At 42.1% G+C, this 21,513-nt stretch overlaps 1 protein-coding gene across 1 annotated transcript in view; it reads right to left on the minus strand.

The window, feature by feature from the left end:
- ATP10B (ATPase phospholipid transporting 10B (putative)) overlaps positions 1–17,865 on the minus strand; it is a gene marked incomplete at both ends in the record, with an annotated part of 63,207 nt that extends 45,342 nt beyond the window's left edge. Inside the window, 2 exon segments of the mRNA XM_082621775.1 lie at positions 16,471–16,665; positions 17,591–17,865. Coding sequence (XP_082477901.1) covers positions 16,471–16,665; positions 17,591–17,865 — 470 coding nt within the window.
- Between the last annotated feature and the right edge of the window lie 3,648 nt (positions 17,866–21,513).

Consider the following 21,513-nt stretch of genomic DNA (forward strand, 5'->3'; position numbering starts at 1 on the left):
CCTTCTGATTAGCCAAATGTTGAACTAATTCTGCTCTCCCAGGCAATCAGATTTACTCCATCTTCTACCATAAAATACATATATATATATATATATATTTTAAATGAATTTATTTTATTTTTGGCTGTGTTGGGTCTTTGTTGCCGCACGTGGGCTTTTCTCTACTTGTGGCAGGCAGGGGCTACTCTTCGTTGCGGTGCGCGGGCTTCTCACTGTGGTGGCTTCTCTTGTTGCGGAGCACGGGCTCTAGGTGCCCGGGCTTCAGTAGCTGTGGCTCATGGGCTCTAGAGCGCAGGCTCAGTAGCTGTGGCGCACGGGCTGAGTTGCTTCCAGGCATGTAGGATCTTCGCGGAGCAGGGCTCGAACCAGTGTCTCCTGCACTGGCAGACGGATTCTTAATCACTGCGCCACACAGGGAAGCCCTAAAAAAATACTTGAAAGTGTTCATCAAGTGTCTTTTGAAGCCTTTTGGACTTGCCAAGTCAAATTTAACTTTCCAAGTGCCCTCAATTATTCTGTGTGACACAGCTTCAAGGTCTGTCTTAGAGGAGAGGGCTCTTCTGACTAAGGCTGTGTTTGGAAATGTTCCTCTTAAAATGTGGGATCTGGGACCAAACCAATATTCCACACGTGGTCTTTTAAACTAAGTCCAGCTGGCTTGCCTCTGAGCCCATCCAGGCCTGGAGAAGCAGGCTCTCTTTTGCTCTTTTTCTCCACTGATGCTCCAGCCTCTCTGGACATGTTACTGCTTCTGTATTTGTTGGAATCTGAGCTGCCCTGGGCATGACAAGACCACTCTTCCACAGAGAAAGAGACGTGACAAATTTCACTTTTCTCCTCTGAGTTCGTAAAAGTCCTTGAGGAGGATAAGCGTTTGACGCCTTCCTCCTTTCTTTGGGGGCCCTCTAGAGAACCCCAAGCAAGCCCTCCTAAGACCCCATTTTCCTTGTCAAAAAGATCCTTGCAAAGGACTCGCCCAGTTTCCTGAAATACATGCACATCCATCTGGAAGACTTTTGGAAGGCCAACCAAGGGAAGATGGGATCAGAGTCTATAAAATAATCAGGGATTACAATTAGGGAGCAGTCTTGTAACTGTAAAGACCCACAGAGTTCTGTGGAAGTGCCCATGCTCTAGGGAGCCCAGTGCAGCAGCCACTGGTTAACCGTGGGCAGTATCACCCAAACGGGGACCGCTTCTGAGCATTTTGTGGGCAGTGCATCTGTAGCATTTTAATAATAATTATTTTAATGGAAAAAGGATGCAACAGGTTTCTAAGCACTTTTTCATTCCCTCAGCTTATTTTAGAGCAGATTATCATCTGCTCTACCTTATTTTTTTTTATTATTATTTTTTACCATGAAAAATAGAGATAGTCCCCCCAGATCTGTTTCTTGCTGTCATTTCAGAAAAACATTTACCTGTTGATTCAGGGAAGAATTGTTTTTTCTTTAGAGCAGCCTTGGGAACACCTGTTAAATGTCCAAATATAAAGCTACTTAAAGAAATTGGAATGGCAGATACTCTCCATTGGAAAAGGAATCTTGTATGGTGAAGGAGGGAGGCTTTCTCTATTGCTTTTTTTTTTTTCCTTTTTGAGAGGACACTTAAAAAAAAAGGATCCTTGAATATTACAGCAAAATTGCTCCAAGGAATAAAGGATTATCACTCAACTTGTCTTTACACTTCTGCCCTTTGACTTCTGCCCTATTGGGTAATGCCTTTGGGGATGGCCCACCATTGGTTGCTTGCTGTAATCTCAGCAATCTGGCCGGTATTGAGATTAGATTCAATGAGCACACCTTTGACTGTGAACAATATCCTGACTGCCAACACTTCCAGAGCACACTGGCTCAAACCAGAAGGTTTGCAAAAGCTAGTTGGGAACGCTACATACATAGACATACTGAAGGCGAGGCCAATGCACCTCCACCCGTGAACACTGATATTCATTCTTCTTCCTTCTAATAAAGGGCTCCACTGCATATTATGGGATGTGAATTATTAATGGGATGGACGATGGATGTTATGCAGATGAACTTATGAAATATATGTGTGTGTATATTTGTGTGTGTGTGTGTGTGTGTGTCTGTATACGTATATATTTATGAGCAGTCACTTCTGTGAGTTTGGCTGGAGTGCTGACTTGTCAATTCCCATAATGATGATAGGTATCGCAAGGTCAATGGAACCACACAAGAAGCTATAAGTCAGACTGGTCTCTGTTTTCTTTCTATTATTCTTTGGGTCCCTGGGAGGTCCTGTCCAGTACTGCTGTCCTGTTAATAATCGCCTGTCTTTGCTTTAGATGTCATCTTCTCTTCCTTAGGATGACATGCAGTGGTGAAGGGACACTCTTCATCCCTGTTGTAGGCTTACCCTCCCCAAAACAGAGATTGCCCATGTCCGGGTCGTGCTGCTCAAACAGAGGCACATACACCTCCAGGCACACATCTTGTCGTGTGTGTCCAGGAGCACTGAAGTTATGGGAACAACATGATTTTTGGGGTGTTCAAAATTTTTTTGGGGGGGACATAATTTAGTAATTTAGCTGGTACAAAATTTGAAGAATTTTATATTTATATTGACCCAAATGTAGTAATATTATAGAATCAGAGTCAGATTTCATAGGAATTTTGGAATAAGAAAAAGTGACATCAGGGACATTTCCTTCTTGCACTGGGTTATTCTGTGCTGGTTTCCTGATCCTCTGGGGGCCCACTTTGTCTCCTCAACTGTGGAAAAGGCAAGGGTGCATAGCTCCAGGGTTGGGGCGTCCAGCCCGAGGAGGTGCTGAGTGGCTGAATCCAGCTGAGGCAGAAAAGTGGCGTGCTTCTGCAGTGAGGGGTGCCCAGATGTGGCCACAGCTAGCTGGGAGCCACCTTCGGGAGTCATTCCTGGGTTAATCCAGCCCGTTCAGAACAGCTGCCCCGGGTGGACACATGCACACACTCCTGGTCATTTCCCTGCTCAGTGAGTCCACACCTGGGAACTGATTGCTATTTTAGTTTTGTGGCATGTTCACTGCTGCTTAAAAATAAGACAAATCGACATGGCTGGGGATGAAGACTCCATCTGGCAGATTCTGCCTTGGGGAGAAATTAAGTGGTGCAGTGCTAAATGGCTTTCTGAGAGGAGATAGGGCTTATTAAGAGGTAAATAAACAGCAAGAGAGGTTTATAACCAACTGGATCCTGTGGGGAAGCAGGTGAAAGGGGGGGAATGGAGGAGGAGAAGGTGCTTAAGCTTCCATTTCTCAAATACTATGTGGGTTTTGTAAAAAGGGTTTCAAGGAACTAGAGTAGAGTGGATTTATCAGGAAGCTTAGTTGTCTGTGGGATTTCCCATTCAGTGTAAGATGATGAGCTGACCTGGGCTGTCCTTCAGGAAGCTGCAATGTCAGGCCCAGGATGGTCAGCATCACTACCCGAGGGTGAAAGGGGAAGCCAGTGAGAATGAGTGCAATCTAGGGATTAAGAGTGGGTTTGAATCTCAGCTTCAGCACTTACTACCTGTGTGACTTGGGGAAGTTACTTAATCTTTCAGAGACTCTATTTCTTCAGTTGAAGGTAATACGTGTATTTGCCTCAGAGGGTGATTGGAAGGATTAGTGACATGACCCATGTAAGGGACTGAGATCTTGGTTTTGCACTTAGTAAGTACTTGAGGAATACAAGCTTCTTTTATGATGTTGATGACAGTGAATGTTAATGCTATGGTGAGGGCTAACCACCACCGCCAGCCCCAGCATTTTCTTCTTCATGCTATTGGGATGCCTGCTTTATGTCTGTGATTACATTTCATGAATTGGGCTCAGGCACATAATGTGCAAACACAAGGAACTTAAAAAATCCAAACATTTTCCCCAAGTCCAGAAAAGAAGGACCCAAATTCAGCCTACTGAAGACTAAGGGCTCTGGATGCTGGCTGGCTACTGGGCAAACTCCCAGAAAAATACATTGTTAAAATCAGGGCTGCCCATCAAGTTCTTTGTGGATGTTGACAAACTAGTTCTAAAGTTTATATAAAGAGGCTAAAGACCCACACTAGCCAACTCGATAATTGAAGGAGAGGATTGACACTACCTATCCTCGAGACTTACTATAAAGTTACGGTAATCAAGACAGTGCGGTATTGGCAAAAGAGGAAACAAATAGATCAATGGAACAGAACAGATAGCCCAGAAATAGATTCACATAATTATAGTCAACTGACTTTTGACAAAGGAACAAAGGCAATACAACCAAGGAAAGATAATCTTTTCAACAACTGGATGTCCACATGCCAAAAAAAAAAAAAAAAAAAAGAGAAGAATCCAGACACAGACCTTACACTCTTGACAAAAATTAACTCAGAATGCATCACAGACCTAAATGTAACATGCAGAACTATAAAACTCCTAGAAGACAACATAGCAGGAAACCTAGATGACCTTAGGTATGGCGATGACTTTTTAGGTAAACACCATAGGCACTATTCATGAAAGAAGTAACTGAGAAGCTGGACTTCATTAAAATTAAAAATTTCTGTTCTGTGAAAGAATGGTAAGAGAATGAGAAGACGAGCCACCATCTGGGAGAAAATATGTGTTTTGCAAAAGACACATCTGATAAAGGGTCATTATTCAAAATATAAAAAGAAAAAAACAAACTCAGAACTCAACAAGAGAACAAACAACCCAATTAAAAATGGACAAAAGATCTGAATAGACATCTCACCAAAGAAGATATACAGATGTCAAGTAAGCCTGAAAAGAGCAGCACATCCCATGTCATCAGAGAAATGCACATTAAAATGAGATACCACACAATACCTGTTTGAATGCCCCGACTCTTGAACGCTCACACCACCAGTTGCTGGTGGGGAGGTAGAGCGAGAGGCACTCTCACATGCTGTTGGTAGGAATGCACAATGGTCCAGCCCCTTTGAAAGACAAGGTGGTGGTTTCTTATACAACTAAACGTATTCTTACTCTACGATCTAGCAATCACATATCCTATTTACCTAAATGAGTTGAAAACTTATGCCATGCAAAAACCCACACATGTATGTTTATGGCAGCTTTCTTCATAATTTCCAAACTTGGAAGCATCCAGATGTCCTTCAGTAGGTGAATGAATGAACTATGGTACATGCAGACAATGAAATATTATTCATAGCTAGAAAGAAGTGAGCTATCAAGCCATGATAAGACATGGAGGGAACTTACATGCATATGGCTAAGTGAAAGAAGCCAATGTGAAAAGGCTACACACTGTATGATGTCAACTGTAAGACATTCTGGAAAAGGCAAAACTATGGAGACAGTAAAAATAACAGTGATGGCTAGGGGTTGGGAGGTGGGTAGGGATGAACAGATGGAGCACAGAGGATATTTAGGGAAGTGAAACTACTCTGTATGATACCGTCATGGTGGATACAGGTCGTTATACATTTGACCAAACCCATAGAATGTATAATACCTAGAGTGAGCCGTCTTGTAAACTACAGACTTGGGGTGACTATGATGTCTCAATGTTGGTTCATTAATTTCGACAAACGGACCACTTTGGTGAGGGATGTTGATAATGGAGGAAGTTGTGCGTGTGTGAGGGCAGAGGGTATATGGGAAATCTCTGTACCTTCCCCTCAGTTTTACTGTGAACCTAAAACAAGGCTGGAGGAAATTTGATAAATCTCCAGTTTGGGTGAGGAAACTGACCTGGCCAAGGTGTATAGCAACAAAACTTGGGTTGGAACCTCTATTCTTTCCACGGCTCCAAGAAGAGTCAAGCGTCCTGAAGCTGGTTCAGGAATACTTGAAATGCCCAACTGTCTTTGTCTTGACAGCGGTGTGCTCACGTAGAGACAATATCGTGGGGGTGGTTAAAAGCTCTGGAGTCATGTGAGCCTGACTAAAACCCAGAACTACTACTTACTTCTTACATACAAGGTAGTGTGACCCTGAACCCACTACTTGACTATATGACCCTCAATTTATTCATCTACCAAATGGACAAATAAAATCTATTCTACAGGTTAAAGTGAGAGTTCAATAAGATAATACATGAAATGACCTTAGAGCAAATGGCATTTACTGCTGCTATTATTATCATTAGTTATTATTAGCTTGGAGCAAACAGGGTCACTGCTGTGGTGATAGGAGAACAGAATCTGTGTGGTTGTCTATTTTCATGAGCTGTCGTGAATGAGGGGTGGGCTTTGTGGTTGGAGGAGGAGCTTAGTAAGGGGGAAGGAACTGCAAAGGGAGGAAGGGTCCTGTGGCTTCTGTCCTGACCTGGTCCCACAAAATGGAAATGGAACAGCAGTTAGAGGTTTGGCGTTAAGTTAAAGTTACGCTAAAGACAGCGTGGGCCTGGGACAGAGGGCAGTGAGTGCAGCTGTGTCCCCGCACCCGCCTGTTTGCTACAGACCATGATGACAGGGGCTTTAGACTCAGGGAAGCTCCAGAAAGAAACAGCTGAGGCCAGAGGAGTGGGTAGGAGACCTGGACCCCTGGCTTGGATGGAAATATTGGGGGACATGAACATATTAGCTATACCTGAGGATGCCCAGATATACCTGGGGAGGCCTGAGTATTAGGGCGGGAAGAATGAAGACCCAAATCAGCAGCTTGGGGCATCTGTATTTATGTGAATTCATTAACACCCAGAGGCCTAATTGTTTCATGTGTCTTCTACTTTCAACTATGTAATAAGCTGGCTGAGAGCTGGGATGACCCTGAGTCTTATATTTCCGTACCTACACGGAGTCCGGTATGGTGTCTAGCACACAGGGGAGTGTTCAGTAAATATTCAGTAATTGACTCCTTGTAGATTTGTCTTGAACATGAGGCAGTAGAGGAGAAGCTTTTCCTAATCTTAAGTCATTTTGACATCTTTTTGTTATGGACGCACTAATGGAGGCTTCCAAAAATGACATCATAATAATATGATGTATGATATGATGAGATATGATGAGATGATATAATATAATATAATGTATTTAATGTAATGTAATAGAATAAACTTATTTGTATTAAGTGCCTATAATAAGCCCAGCATTTAACCAACGTTACCATTTAGCTGCCTAATAATGACACAACTTTTATTATTACTGTTATCTCAGTTTCATAGATGAGGAAACTTAAGCCCAGAAAGGTTATCTAACTTGTGTAAGGTCACATAGGTGTGTCTGCCAGGACATAGGAGTGATAGCTGTGGGGACTTCATGGCTCAGTGTGGTCTCTTGGTCCTGTTCAAAAGTGCAGTACTAAGCAGATGATGCCTCAGAAGCTGGTGACATAAACATAACTGAGGCTGGGTGGGGAACAGGAGCCTCAGCTTTTGGAATTGTGAGTTCCACAATGGCAAATCAGAGGCTATAAATGCTCACCCGCTCAGATACAGATCAGGCCTGTTGACACAAGTGCAGAGCTTCAGGGACACCTGAATTCTTGTTTTATGATTCTTCCAGCCATTGAGTTTGGGGGAGAACCTAATGCATTCTATCCTGAAATGACAAGCTGAATTGGCCAACATAGTTTATGGCCTTCTCTGAGCACAGGGCGAGGCCATGGGAGTCGGGTGGGCACTTGCAAAACTGACCCTTTAGAGAGGAGGCTACTTGGCTGGTGCCAAATGCAGAGCAAAGACCCGCAGAGTGGGTGCAGTGGTCTGCTGGTCTGTCAACTACAGCCAGTGGCACTTTTCATAGTCATGCTTCAAATGACACTGTGATCCTCTGTTTTGTGCACTTTCAGATTCTTTCCCCAGGCCTATTTTGCTATGTTATTATAGCTTGGCGTCAAGTTCTATGGTAAAGCGTTTGTCTTCTTCCATGCGGTTCAACACCCCAGCCAATGATCTGTCTTTCTTACTTCCCTTGAGTCAAGCTCATGGTGACTCTTGGCTATCAAGGTTATAGAAATCTCCTTAGTAATACTTTAGCCAATATTTTCTGAGGGCTACTGAATGCCAGAAACTATACTAAGCATTTCACATGCATTACTTCATTTAACAGCTGCAGCAAACCGATGGTACAGCTGTTCATTTAACAGGTGCAGCAAACCGATGGTACAGCTGTTCATTTAACAGCTGCAGCAAACTGAGGATATAGTTTTAGGGTAAAGAATACATTGTATTTCGATGTTAGGACGGCCCTGGCAAAGCCTAAATTCTACCCTGTCAATCATCTCATATCCTTTGGGTTTCCCAGAGGGATGATATATGGAGGAAAATGATAGTAGAATGGGGATCAAATAGCTACTATATTAAGAGTCACACAAATATGATATTTGAATGTACATTCTATGTTAGAAGCTGGGTTGGGAGAAGTGGCTTAGGCTCTGGGCCAGATGAAGCCACCTAAATCCCTCACCTAAATCTAAATCTTGGTCTGGGTGTGCTCAGGAGTGCTGTGGAAACGGAGTTAGGGGAAAGAGGTCCAGGCTCTAGAAGGGTTTCCCAAATTCAGATTTTAAATCCTGCCACATAGAATAGAAGAGAAATGAGAGAGCAGAGCCTAAGTTTTTGCTTTGAAAACACTGTTACACTGCCCACTGGTAAATGTGGCGCAGTGAATGTCCGTGACTTTTGCCAATAAAATAAACAATTCCTCCCTTGTATGGGTGGGAAATGTAGCAAGAAAGATGAAGGCTGAGGTTGGGCCTGACATTGAAAAAATTAGAGTTGAAGTGACTGGAAATTTAAAAAATTACGTAGTGCTAATTATGGTGCAGACACTGAGTTAACGGTTTATAAGGATTATTTCATTCAACCCACATGCCCCTGGGAGATACTGGCCCTACTTTATACAAGTTGAAATGGAGGCTGTAGTGATCAAGTAACTACAAGTGTCCACACATTTAGTAAGTGGCAGTTCTGAGACAAGCCCAGGTGTAATACCAAGCATTCAGTATGATGTCACATTTTAAACATCCTTGCTGAGACTGCTTTATGCACTCTCCTTTGGCACTGCACCGTTTAGTTGTTTCTATAGCTCTGCTACGTTCAAGCCCTCTGACATGTCATCTCACATCTTTTCACAAAATTTACCATAGAGAGACTATGACCACTATTTAAAGATGAGACAAATGGGGACACAACTGCCTAAGTGGCTTCATTTAGGTCATGTAGATAATTGGTGACAGACCCAGGATGAGGACCTCTGGTTTCCTCATTCTCAGGCTTTCCTATGGGGGCACCGGCACGGAAGGAAACTGACATACAAATAAAAACAGGCTGCAGGCCAGGCATCTGCCTTCTCCAACAGAGCTTTCCACAGCCGGGAAACCAGGCCTTCAGTGCCATGCTGTCAGAAGACTGGCTGCAGTCCTGTAGCGTCTGTGATTCTTTTTATGTTATAGCAGCCACCTGACTTACAGAAAAGAGAATCTTCAAGTCTTGGTAAAAAGTCAGAATTTAAACGCTTCTAGGGAATTCCCTGGCGGCCCAGTGTCTAGGACTCGGAGCTTTCGCTGCCAGGGCCTGAGTTCGATCCCTGGTCGGGGAACTAAGATCCCCCAAGCCATGCAGCGAGGCCAATAAAATAAAATAAAGTTTCTAATTGGAATCATTTCTCTCTTAAGCTCCTGATATCTCTTGATCCTGGTCTTTTTGATACCAGCATAAATCACACATACGACCTTTAGGTGACACATGAATAGGCTGTGAGCTGACCTGTTTTCTTTACCTATTTGAATGCTGCTTGTCCTTCAGTGCCCTCCTGAAATGTCACCTCTTCAGAGAAGGCTTCCCTCGGCTGGCTCTGATGTTTCTGGCAGGCAGCTGTGTCACTGCGGCCCATGCATGACTGTGACCCTTTGTCCATAGGCAAGGGACACTGTAGCTGTTTACAAGTTCCTCATGCTCTCTGGACTGAGAGCCCCTCGAGGGTACATGGGGCCTTCCATGTTGATATACACGTCCTCGGTCCAGACGTAAGACTTGCTGAACAGATGAATAATTGTGTGCTCAGCTGCTGAAACAGTGGAAGGCTTTTACTGCATTACAATATGGGGACAAAAACCTTCACGGATTCCCTTGGTTCCCACTCCTGCTTCCTTGTTGCCTGTTTTCTGAATACAAATAAAAATATATGAAGCTGGATGGAAAAATACAATTCTCTTGCTGGGTATGGTTTCTAGATTCATTAAATTGAGCCCTGGGAGAAACTAAGCTAATACAATTCTGAAGCTAATCTCTCCTTGAAGTCATTCCATAAATCTGATTAATGGGTCACCTTTAGACCACAAGCACAGTTGCTATCTTAAAAGAAAATACTCTAACAGGATTGTAATTCTGTAAATAAGGCTTCTGCTGTTTGCAAAAAGATTCTCTCACAGTATAAACAAGTCTAGGCTGGATGATACATGGGATTAAGGTGAGCAAAATTCTTAGGGTCCTAGTACTCAACTGTACAAAAATGAGGACATTTGACATCAGTTTCTCAAATGTGTGAATCTGAGACAAAATGGATAGAACTAGTGCTTGAGATATAAGCTTTTATGCTGCTTCTCAGAAAAAAAAAAATGTCCTCTCAGATCTTGTATTCTTTGCCTGACATCCCGTCATGTATTTTGTTGGCCAAAAAGTTCAGTCGGGGTTTCCAGTAAGATGGGATGACAAACCCAAACAAACTTTTTGGCCAATCCAATATCTTCAACGTTTGGCAAAAGGAAATGTTCCCTCAGCATCATCACTTAAGATAATAATAATATCTAGCATTTTCTAACTTCCTATTCTGAGGTTTTTCATAGAATTAATCCACTTCAGGGTTAGAAGAACTTTAAGGATATATATTACAGAATGTCCCAAAGTGTGTCTGCCCCTGTTAATATGTGGAAAGCAATTCACAAGGAGTTGAGGCTCAAAACTATTTTAAGGTGATGATGTTGAGGACATGGTGGTGGCCTCTCCAACATGTGTTTCTCCTTCTCTTGGAAATACCTCATTTTTTAAATTTGGATTTTTCACCTTCCCTGTGTAGCCCATATGCTTTCAGGGAAGTGAACCTCATGCTGGGCTCTATGGCTCAGGTATAACCTAATTAGCATAATCTCACCTCCTGCTCAGAGGGATTGGTTCAGGAATGGGCATGTGACCCACTGGGGTCACTGAGAGATGAGGAGGATCTGGGGAGTAAGCTTTCTGGACCTTCCAAGAATGCTTCTGGAAGTGCTTTTCTTTCTCCCTTTGTGGGTTATTATATGTAGATGTGAGGGCTGGAGCCGCTGCAGCCATCTCATTTCCATGAGGGAAATCTACCTGAGGGTAAAGATGACACAGAGGGGGACTGAATGAAAAGGAGAGCTAACTGCTGCAGCTAGAAGGCTGATTGCCTGAATGAACCATGCCTGATCACCTGCCCACCTCAGCATATTTGTAGTGACTTAAGAAACAAAGTCTCTTCATTGTTAAAATTGTTTAAGTTGAGGTTTCTGCTTCTTGCAGTAGAGAGCATCTCAACTGACACAACAGAATATATATAAAACTGAATCACCTTGCTGTATACTTGAAACTAACACAACACTGTAAATTAATTATACTTCAGTTAAAAATATGAATTTGTATATCCATTATCAATAACCATAAAGTCTTCCCAAGTACATATTGCATGATATGTGCTTTTCTTTTTTTTAAAATTAATTTATTTATTTATTTTTGGCTGTGTTGGGTCTTCATTTCTGTGTGAGGGCTTTCTCTAGTTGCAGCGAGCTGGGGCCACTCTTCATCGTGGTGCGCGGGCCTCTCACTGTCGCGGCCTCTCTTGTTGCAGAGCACAAACTCCAGACGCGCAGGCTCAGTAGCTGTGGCTCACGGGCCTAGTTGCTCCGCGGCATGTGGGACCTTCCCAGACCAGGGCTCGAACCCGTGTCCCCTGCATTGGCAGGCGGATTCTCAACCACTGTGCCACCAGGGGAGCCCGATGTGTGCTTTTCCAAGGTAATTTTTCCGTCCTGACAACTATGATAATCAAGTATTGAAATAAACTGAACTTAGAACCTGGTTTTCAAATACTCTCTTTGTTAAACTATGATTCACCAAAATAGTGAAGAATGATCAAACCCATTATTATCACTAAACTTTTATCTATAATAATTTTAGAATGATTTCTCTGAAATTATATTATTAAGAAATAAATAATATTATTTGTTAAAAAAAAAAAAACAAACCTGTATGTCCCTCCCTGCCAGTGAGCCTGGGGATAAATGTCTCTTTTTTTCTGGATTGTTATCTCCTCAGTTTTCTGCCATTTTCCTGGAAGCAATTTTGAGAACAGAATGACAACAGCCTGGCCTGTATCAGGCCAGCACCCAGCACAGGTCAGTCTGTGGTCTGATTGACACTGAGATTATCCCCAAGAACAGGCCTATTTTTCTGGGATGCTCAGGGCAGAAGATTTCTGGCAAAGCAGGGAGAAGAGAACCAGCCTCACTGAGGTCCACCTGTATCCCTCCCCAAGGAACCAGCCTCACTGTGCATCTTCTATGAGAAAAACAACAAAGGAGAAAGACAGAAAACAAAAAGTGATGGGGTGGCTTTGTGACAAGAGAAAAACAATGTTTTCTTAAAAAATCAGTCTCTTTAGGAAAAGTGGCACACTCCAACAGTTTTTTTTAATTTTCTCTCTTTATGATTTCCTTACTCAAAGGTGAGGAATGACTCAATCTCAACTCTAGGTATTCAGTGGGCTAATAATACTCAAGACAATTAGATCCAGCTGAAAAAAAAAAACCCCAAACCTTCAGATTAATATTTTTAGATGTGCAATTTTGGTCCTGTAGGCAAACAGAACAGAAGCTCATTTTTGCTGAGGAGACGGTACAGAAGTTCTCTTAGGGGTGCCCTGGAGACAGCTGAGTCCCTTGCATTACATGATCTCCTTAGAAGCTTTCCCAGGCTACAATTTTCCGAGTGGAGTCTGGCTCATAAGCTATCATCAGCCAGCTCCAAGTCATAAGCTCCATGTTCTCCCCCGGGGAAGAGAACTTCTTAGAAAGAAGCAGCCCTTAAACAGCTGTAGGGCACACATCGGAGCAAGCCCCTTTCACTCTAAGAAGGACCCGAGCAACTGCAGAACATCTTGGGGTCCGTAAGGTCAGAAGGAACAAGTCAGAGGGATGGTGCTTCTTGAGAGAGATGGACTTTTCCCCTTACTTGGCAGGAAGTCAAGCCCCTACCTGCTGTATTCATCTAAGTGACTGACTCATCCAAAGTTTCTTATTGCCAGCCCAGAAAGCACTCTTTGTCACCGCAATCTCACTGCAAGCCCAGCCTCCATTCCCTTGCTTCTTTCTGGGCTACATGGATTGTCACAAAGTTGAGACACACGGTAACTCTGTTTTCTTCCCTTACTGATCGAGAGCATGTCCTTTTCCTAACAACCCAGTTTGGTTTTTGACTCAATGGAGTCTTTCTAAGACAACGACAGGTATAAAATTATGTTAAAGAACATGGCAAGACAGGTGGTGAGCCATTTTTGTTTGGGTTGGGATATCAGAGAGAAAGCTTAAGGATAGTCTTGATCGAGCTAATGTGAGTTTTACATTCTAAAAATAAAGCAACTACAGTTTGCATACGGAGTATTTATCATACATCAGGAGCAGTGCTAAGTACTTTCCAAGGATTATCACATGGAATTCTCACGACCACCTCAGGAAGTGTTCCAATTTTACGAAGGACAAAATGAGTCTCAGAGAGGTTAGGTCACTTGCCTAAGGTCACAGAGTTAACGACTGATCGAGACAGCGTTCAATCCAGGCAGTGTGTCTCCAGGGCTGGTTCCCCTAATACACTGCCTACTGCTTCCCTGAAAAACAGTGATGCCACTTTTCTCCAAGGGTCTCCAAACCTGCTCCAATGTGCTCATGGCCACACTGGACCTAAAATGGTTGTGAATTTATGCAAAACTCTTAAGTGTCTAACACGTTTGAAACAGCAAAGAAAATGTTACATAATAAAGACCTCCTAATTTTAATGAACGATTGACTCAAGCCTCAATTTCTTTCGCTTTGTGTTTTTCGGTTTTAAACCATAATCCCCATTGTGGAGAACTGAACAGCTTCACTGCGATAAAATAACGCAATCTCCCTACCCCATCCTTCTATAAACAGTACCTGCGGTAGCAGCAGCCACAGAAAGATCAGAGATGGGGCCGAGACTCGCCCGGGTGTTTTGTTTTACCTGCTATAGACGAGGCATTCTCGGTTATTGATCACTGTATCGGATTTGTACCTCCGGAGGTCTTCCCAAGCATCCTTGATGGCAGTGACCGTCAGGATGATACAGATTGGTATCATGCTCACCTCAGGCTGGAAAGCATTGACTACGGGGATAAAATTCAGAACCACAATGCCCACAAAATAGAAATTGGCAAACCGGTGTAGCTGCTCAAAGATGTTCTTGGGTATGAAGGACAAGAGAGTGTACTTGCTGGTCTTAATTTGATTCCCATGATAATGTCTGTTGGGGTTCTCTTTGTGGGACCGTCCTTCAAAGGGCAGGTTGGAGGCCACCACTCGCTTCTTGTCTTCTTTCCTTTTAAGCCTTTTCTTGCCTTCCTTTCTCATCTCTGCTCAATCCCGTCTCTTTAATTCTCATAGCAGGACACTTGAGCTCCCCATAAAAGAGGCTCTTCCCTGATCAGTTCCATTGTTCAGCTGTCAGCGAGTGATGTTCCTGACATCCTTTGCTCGCCTTCTCTGCTGAAAATTTCTCTCTTCTTTCAAAAGGAAAACTAAAAATAAAAAGCCGGTGTATAAACACTAGGGGAGAAGTATGACAAGGAAAGAGCTTGCAGAGAACAGGTGTGTACCCACCAGGTCACTTCCTTCTATTTGTTGAGACTCCACCTGTTGGAATGCAGACGTCACCCACAGGTAGCTTCCTTTTCCACCCCAGGCAACCAAGAACAGGTGTGCCAACTCTGGGTCCTAAAACCTACCTGGCTAAGTTCTAAAAGCAAGGATTTTTAGCCAAGAGCCACAGATGCTTTAAAAACAGTATACCTAATCCAAAAATGGGCAGAAGACCTAAATAGACATTTCTCCAAAGAAGATATACAGACTGCCAACAAACACATGAAAGAATGCTCAACATCATTAATCATTAAAGAAATGTAAATCAAAACTACAATGAGATATCATCTCACACCAGTCAGAATGGCCATCATCAAAAAATCTAGAAACAATAAATGCTGAAGAGGGTGTGGAGAAAAGGGAACCCTCTTGCACTGCTGGTGGGAATGTGAATTGGTACAGCCACTATGGAGAACAGTATGGAGGTTCCTTAAAAAAGTACAAATAGAACAACCATATGACCCAGCAATCCCACTACTGGGCATATACCCTGAGAAAACCATAATTCAAAGAGAGTCATGTACCAAAATGTTCATTGCAGCTCTAGTTACAATAGCCAGGACATGGAAACAACCTAAGTGTCCATCATCGGATGAATGGATAAAGAAGATGTGGCACATATATACAATGGAATATTACTCAGCCATAAAAAGAAACGAAATTGAGCTATTTGTAATGAGGTGGATGGACCTAGAGTCTGTCATACAGAGTGAAGTAAGTCAGAAAGAGAAAGACAAATACCGTATGCTAACACATATATATGGAATTTAAGAAAAAAAAATGTCATGAAGAACCTAGGGGTAAGACAGGAATAAAGACACAGACCTACTAGAGAATGGACTTGAGGATATGGGGAGGGGGAAGGGTAGGCTGTGACAAAGCGAGAGAGTGGCATGGACATATATACACTACCAAACGTAAAATAGATAGCTAGTGGGAAGCAGCCGCATACCACAGGGAGATCAGCTCGGTGTTTTGTGACCACCTAGAGGGGTGGGAGGGAGGGAGATGCAAGAGGGAAGAGATATGGGAACACATATATATGTATAACTGATTCACTTTTTTATAAAGCAGAAACTAACACACCATTGTAAAGCAATTATACTCCAATAAAGATGTAAGAAAAAAACCAACCAAACAAACAAAAAAACGGTATACATTTTCCTGTTTGGGAGACATTGCCTGTCACTCTCCAGAGAGCTGTTCCTGAACTTGGTCTCCTGAGATGATTCAGTCAATTTTAGAGTTTAATTCTTGAAGTTTCAACGCTGCTCTTATGGCATTTACATGAGTTAAATTAAGGTTTCTAAATCTCAGCACTATTGACATTTTGGGCTGGATCATAATTCTTTGTTGTGGAAGGTTGTCCCATATATTGTAAGATGTTTAGCATCATCCTTGGCTTTTACTCACTAAATGCCAGTAGCAACCTCCTTCCCAATATGGCAACCAAAAACATCTGCAGACATTGTCAAAAGTTCCTTGCAGGGCAAAATTGCCCTGGTTGAGTATCACTGAATTAAATGAATTGAAGAAAATTAATGTGAGAAGAGAGACCAATTTTTTGAAAACACTGATAAGTTTGCATAATCTATTTGCCACAGAGAAAACAGAGGAATGATTTCCCTTACCTTTCATATATCTGGATGTTGGAGCAGTTTATCTCTCTATCAAGGCGGTGTCTCTTGAAGTCCTCTATGCCATCCTTGACCATGGTGATGAACAGGACAATGGCCAAGGGTAACATGGTGATTTCCCTGTGGAAGACTTCCATGGAGGGCATCCAGTTCAGAATCACCAGGAACAGGAAATAGAGGTTAGCCCATCTGGAAGGGGCAAGCAAGGTATGAATGAAAACCGTGGAGAAGAGAAATATACTTGCCGCATAACTGCTTTCCTACTATTAGCCCTTGCCAGCTAAAAATGACAGTCTCTTTCAGTGTCACCTCGAACATCATGGTAAGGGCTTTAAAGTCAAATCAATTTAAAATGGGTATAGTACTATCTACTTTAAAGGGCTCCTATAAATATTACATGGGATGAATATTTGTTATGTATGCAATGGAGGGTTCCAGAGTATAGTAGTTGCTCAGTAAATGGTAGGTGCTAATAATTACAAAACTTAGGATAATGTCTAGGTGCATATTTTGTTTTATAATTAAAAGATAATTTTGCATATATTATCTCAAAAGAGTGGCTTGCACTTCTACATTTTCCAAGTGCATCTTTCTCCCTCTTGCCACAGTGCTTTTGCACATGAAGTTCTGTTTGAAAGAACATTCTTCTGGCTCCCTTCTCTGACTTCTCTCTGCCTCTTTCCACCTAGTTAACACATTCTCTTCTTTCATATTAGACTTCCACAGTTACTTCCTCCTAGAAGTCTCCCTTGACTTTCCTAACTAGGCCCGATTTCTCTTGTACTCACTCTAATAGCACCATATACTTCTCCTTGGAAGTATCTATCTGAATTATAGTTTACGCCAATTTACATAATTCCTAAAATTAGTATCTGTCTCTTTCACTAGCCAATATAGTCAGGACAATGTGTCTTTTTTTTTTTCACTCATGTATCTCTAATACACAACACATGACTTAACACAGAGTAGAATCTGATAAATACTGAATGAATGAATGAATGAATGAATGACAAAGCTACCACGCATTTGGCCCAGAGGGTAGCATTTCTGAGTTCATCTGAGTGGCAAATACTTGGTTATAATGTGTGTACTGTTCAGCCAAGTGGTCATATACCTGTGAAACTGCTCCAAGAGATTCTGGGGCAGGAAAGTGAAGAGGGTATACTTGGTGGTGCAGATTCTGTTGCCAGAGTATCTCCTGGAGACCTTGGCCCAATTCTGGTGGAATACGTTGTTGTTGGGGAACACGACCCGCTGCTGCGCCAGGTTGTAGTTCTGCGCCCCCTCCTCTGGGGACAGCAGTGGTGTGGCTTCTGATGGAGACTGTGGGAGGCCATCTCTGACTCGCCACTGCCACCGGTACCAAGATGAGTCCACTGAGAGGGCCATGTCTGGCAGCAAGCTACGACCTGAGAAAGGACATGAAGTCACCATGGTCAGGAGAAATATGAGGCATGTCAACACAAGGTGTGGCTATGTTTAGGATACACGGGTGGCATATTGGCTCATCCACTTGTCCACCCAACCATCCAAGGTAGACTGTGGCACACGAGGTGAGAAACATATGTTCAATCCCTATAATCCATCCATTCTAGGGTGAGAGACATTAAACAAATGACCATATAAATAAAATACAACTAACACTCTGATAAGTGCCATGAAAGCATTTCAGCTGGTGGATGGTATGGAGAGGCTGTAGATGACCTCGTTGGGGCAGAAGTGTGGCCTGGAGGACTGTGAACCCAGGGCTCAGAATTCTAGCTCTGGTTCATTCCTGACTCCAAACTGCCCCTTCACCTCGCTGGGGTTCAGTGTCCTCACCAGAGTATGAGGAGACCTAGTCTTACTGTAATTTTTTTCACAAGCCTTTTGTGAGGAACAAATTGGACAGTATAAAGAGTAAGTGGAGACATGTCTTAAAGGGAAAGCTGTTTATTCTCTAGGTTTTCCCTCACTCTAAAGTTTTCTGATACTGATGATATTTCAGAGAAGCTCATTTGTGGTCAGAACCTCACGTGAGAGTGATTGGTGAAACAGGAGAAAGTCTCTTTCCTAGGAAATTTGGGCCTGAGGTGACTGGACTGCACTGAATGTGGTTCCATGAACGCCGTGGGCTTTTCCTGATCTGGTTGTCTGGGGGTGAGGGTTGGAGACCCCTTTCTTTCTTGCTATTCCATTTGGTGGTTTCTGAAACTGAGCCCTTAACCTAGATGGAGGAAGGAGGCTGCTTTATCTAGGATATTCCAGTTTCTGAGCTCTTTTAATAGAACCTATAAGCAAGCTCTCAAAGTTCCTTTTGGCCAAATCTTGCTTAGAGACCCAGTAGAATTAATTCAAATACATACTTTATAAGGTTAGAAGTTGTAGATAGTTTGCTTCTCACCTAGTAGGCTTGCAGGCTGATTTTCTTTTGAATAAATGGATGAGTGAATGTCAGGCATTATTAATCTCAGTGAGCAACACCATCTGTCATTGAAAATGTGATTCACTAAAGGAGAAGTTCCATTTCTCGTTTAAATGGTAATATTTTACCTTCCTGATGCTCCTATGATCTGACCCTTACCCTAATTCTCCTCATGACTTTAATGAATCCAAATGATTTCTAATGCACAGACCCCAAGGCTGAAAGAAGCTCTTCAGAGTCTTAAGTGAGCCCTTGTATCAAGCATGAAAAAAAGTAAATGCAATTACTGACACCCATCATAATGAGACAAAAGCAATATTATGACATGTGGTAAGCCCGAAATAATAATGTATATCTTCTTTCTCATTATTAAAATAAATGCCCCTTTCACGGATTCTTTTTTTAAAATATTATTATTATAAAAGAAAAGGAAATGAAAATATCATTCATGAATAGAGTGGAAAATGCAAACAAGAAATCTTGCCTTGACTAATGCCATACATATCAGACATCTGTCAATTTTATGTGATAAGGTCTTCATAAAGGAAGACTGGATTGACACGGGAGATGCAGGTATGTTAGGTGGGGCAATTGAGAAAGTCCACTTATCATATTCTTTTCTTTTATTTTCTTTATTAACAATGTAAAATGAGCGTCCTTAAAAGCAAAGCAGGTATGAAGTGGATGCCAAACAAGTGGATGAAGTTTGATGAGGAACTGAATATTTGCATAGTTTCAAAGTATCTTTCCTTCAAGTTATTAATTACAATGGTTAAAGGAAAAAAAAAGAATCTCTTTGTAGTGGAGAAATGTGGCAGACACCACCTTACCCAAGAAATCAAAGCAAACATCACCCATTTTGGGATAACTGGATATGTTGGGTCTCCTGATACAATATACTGAGAAGAACGTCACTTCTGTGGTAGTCACAAGGAAACACTGAAAAATCCCAACCTGGGGGCTGGTCTACAGAATTACTGGCTTAGGTTGTTCAAATGTCAAAGGTCAAAGAAAAGCAGAGGAACTGCTTCTGATTAAAGAAGACTAAAAAGGTATGACAGCTAAGAGTAATGTATGATCCTGGATTGGCTCCTGGACAGGGGGAGATAAAATAGGTATAAAAGACATTATTGGATAATGGGGAAAATTTAAATATGAAATGTGGATTAGAAACAGGATTTTAATAATGTTAAATCTTCTGATTATGATAATTACATAGTGGTTATATAAGAAATTGTTCTTAACATATGGAAACCAGAGGGGAAGGGAGTGGGGTGGGGTGGGATGAATGCAGAAACTGGGATTGACATATACACAGTACTATGTATAAAATAGATAACTAATGAGAACCTACTGTATAGCACAGGGAACTCTACTCAGTGCTCTGTGGTGACCTAAACGGGAAGGAACTCCAAAAAAGAGGAGATATATGTATATGTATAGCTGATTCACTTTGCTGTATAGCAGAAACTAACACAACATTGTAAAGCAAGTATACTCCAATAAAAATTAATAAAAAATAAAAAGCAACAAAGAGGTCAGCAAGAAGAAGCTAAAGGAAAATAAGGGGAGGAAGGAAACTGATTGACTTATTTAGCTAGATTATATTTAAGTATGGTTAGAGGTAGGTACGCAGATGATGTCAACAGTAAACCATCTTAGCTCTGCTTTCCCTTACGTTGACTTTAGTGTCATTTCCTAACTCTTGCACGCATTGAAATCTTACTTCTTGTCCCCGCGCATACCTGTATTACCTGATCCAGCCTCTTAGGCAGTTGGCTATATTTAGTCAGTACTTAATTAAATAATAATATATATGAATTTAGTAAATAAGCTCTTTTTCATTAGTCATTTGAAACAAAGAATCTTAAGGAAGGGGCCATATATCGTGTCTTTTGTATTATCTGTAGCAGCTTGCATATGACCTTTCACAAAGCAGATGATCAATATATACTAAAAAAAAAAAAAAAAAAAGGAAAAAAAGAAATTGCTCTTGTTTGCAGGAAATCCATCCTAAAGTAGTTATGGGTTAAGGGGCAAGACACTTCAATGGTTCAGACAATAATATGTTTGTATATGTGTGTGTATACATATATGCGTATGTGTATATATACACAGTTAGCTAGGTAGGAGGTTGTGGAAGGGTGTTCCAGGTAGAAGAACTGGCTCTAGAAACAGAAAGTTCATAGGTCTGTTCTATAGGGGCCATGAAGTAGGGGACAAAGAGTAGCAAAAGGTGAGGGTGGAGAGGCAGGCAAGGGCGAGGTGGCCTGTTAGAGCTATTTATTATGCTGAGAGTAAGAAGTCCTGGAGGGTGTTGGGCAGGGAAGCAGCATCGAGCAGAGCTGTGGCCCCCAGGCCACGTGAAGTGCACGAGAATGGGCTGGAGGGACCAAGACGGGGAGGCAGCTCCGTAACCCACTGCTTCCCCTTTGCTCCAGAGAAGCCACTTCTTTCCAAAAGTAGAACAGGAAACAAAGGGGGATTGTGCAATTCTTTTATCTGAGGTGTGGTTTATTACTGCTTTCAGAAAGGGAGGGGCATATCTGAAGCAACTCTCCAAGGTCCTTCCGATTGTAAAATCTCTCTCTCATTCTAATTTTTCCGAAATGGCACCTTCCACTAACAATAAA

Source organism: Mesoplodon mirus (genome assembly GCF_964341445.2).
Source record: "Mesoplodon mirus genome assembly, chromosome: 5".
Lineage (NCBI taxonomy): Eukaryota > Metazoa > Chordata > Mammalia > Artiodactyla > Ziphiidae > Mesoplodon > Mesoplodon mirus.